Raw genomic sequence first — 1,726 nt, forward strand, 5'->3', positions numbered from 1 at the left:
TGGGGACACGTGCCATGGTGGGCTGTGCCATGGGGTGCAGTGCCATGGGGACACATGCCATGGAGGGTTCTGCCATGGGGACACGTGCCATGGAAGGTTCTGCCATGGGGCACAGCACCATGGGGACACGTGCCATGGAAGGTTCTGCCATGGGGCACAGCACCATGGGGACACGTGCCATGGAGGGCACTGCCACGGGGCGCAGTGCCACAGGGCCACGTCCCACGGCACTGCATCCAGGGAGGGTTCTGCCATGGGGCGGCGCGGTGCCTGGGGGACCCCCACGCCTGATGGGTTTCGTGTGCCCGCGTGCGCCTGCATGTGCGGGCAGAGCTGCTGGACGCCTTCAAGGAATTCGACACGGACCAGGACGGGTACATCAGCTACAAGGACCTGGGCGCCTGCATGCGCACCCTGGGGTACATGCCCACCGAGATGGAGCTCATCGAGATCTCCCAACACATCAAGATGAGGAGTGAGCGTGGGGCCGGGTGCCGCGGGGCTGGGGCGGGTGCCGCAGGGGCAGGGGACGGGGCGCGGGGTGCTGAGGTTGTGCCTTTCCCGCGTGCAGTGGGCGGCCGCGTGGATTTTGAGGATTTTGTGCAGATGATGGGGCCGAAGTTGCGGGAGGAGACGGCCCACATGGTGGGCGTGAGGGAGCTCAAGATCGCCTTCCGTGAGGTACGGCCACCGCCACGGGGGACCACGGCCACGGTGGGGCAGGGGGACCACAGCCATGAGGGTGACCGCTGGCACAGAGGGGACAGGAGCCCTGGAAAGACCATAGTGGGGACAATGACCGTGGGGGTGACCACAGGCACGGAGGGGACAGTGACCACAGGGAGACCATGGGGTGACTGTGACCATGGGGGAACAGTGACTGTGGGGGTGACCCACTGACATGGAGGGGACGGTGACCATGAGGAGACCATGATCACGGGGGAACCGTGACCATGGGGGTCATCACAGGCATGGAGGGGATGGTGACCAGAAGACCAGGGGGTGACCATGGCCCTGGAGGGAGGGTGATGGGGCCGATGGGGAGGGTGACCCCCCCCCAACCTGCGGGCACCGTAGTTCGACGTGAACGGGGACGGGGAGATCAGCAGCGCGGAGATGCGGGAGGCCATCACGGCGCTGCTGGGGGAGCAGCTGAAGGCGCAGGAGGTGGATGAGATCCTGCAGGACGTAGACCTCAACGGGGACGGGCACGTGGACTTCGACGGTGAGGGACCCCCCCCCTTCCCACAGCCCCCCCCGCCCCACGGCACGTGGTCGGGGGCCGTGATGGGTGGCTCAGCCCCGGGTCGCCTCACCCCCTCCTCCCTCACCCCACAGAGTTTGTTATGATGCTGTCATCCCGGTAACGAAGCTTCGGGGCAGGAGGGGACACGCCCCTCTCCCATCCTTGTCAGGCACTCCCTGCCTGGCCGACCAGCCCAACCTTTCTGCCAGCATTAGGGTTCAGAGTGAACATCTGGGAATGGGGCAGACATGAGACACCCCCCCCGACCCCAATAGTCCCCGAGGGTGGCGGCAGGACTGGGAGGGGGGCTGGGGGGGCCCAATAAACCCCGTGATCAGAGCCAGAGGTGAGTGTCTGTTGGTCATTGGGAGGGGACGTGGGGTGGGATGTGGGGTGGGACCGTCCCCAGCCATCCCCGGCAGGCAGCGCAGGCTCTGCCCGGGGTGTGAGCTGGGGCTGGGGCGGGGGCAGCTGGGGACA

General features: G+C 66.8%; 1 protein-coding gene across 1 annotated transcript; it reads left to right on the forward strand.

The window, feature by feature from the left end:
* The first annotated feature begins 134 nt into the window (after positions 1-134).
* LOC104829847 (calcium-binding protein 4-like) lies at positions 135-1,367 on the forward strand. The gene is made up of 5 exons (XM_010564349.1): positions 135-141; positions 332-475; positions 572-681; positions 1,078-1,225; positions 1,339-1,367. The coding sequence occupies exons 1-5, from the start codon at positions 135-137 to the stop codon at positions 1,365-1,367; spliced, it is 438 nt and encodes a 145-aa protein (XP_010562651.1).
* Positions 1,368-1,726: the final 359 nt, after the last annotated feature.

The sequence above is a fragment of the Haliaeetus leucocephalus genome, unplaced genomic scaffold (assembly GCF_000737465.1).
Source record: "Haliaeetus leucocephalus isolate CR32 unplaced genomic scaffold, Haliaeetus_leucocephalus-4.0 Scaffold177, whole genome shotgun sequence".
NCBI classification, from domain to species: Eukaryota; Metazoa; Chordata; class Aves; order Accipitriformes; family Accipitridae; genus Haliaeetus; species Haliaeetus leucocephalus.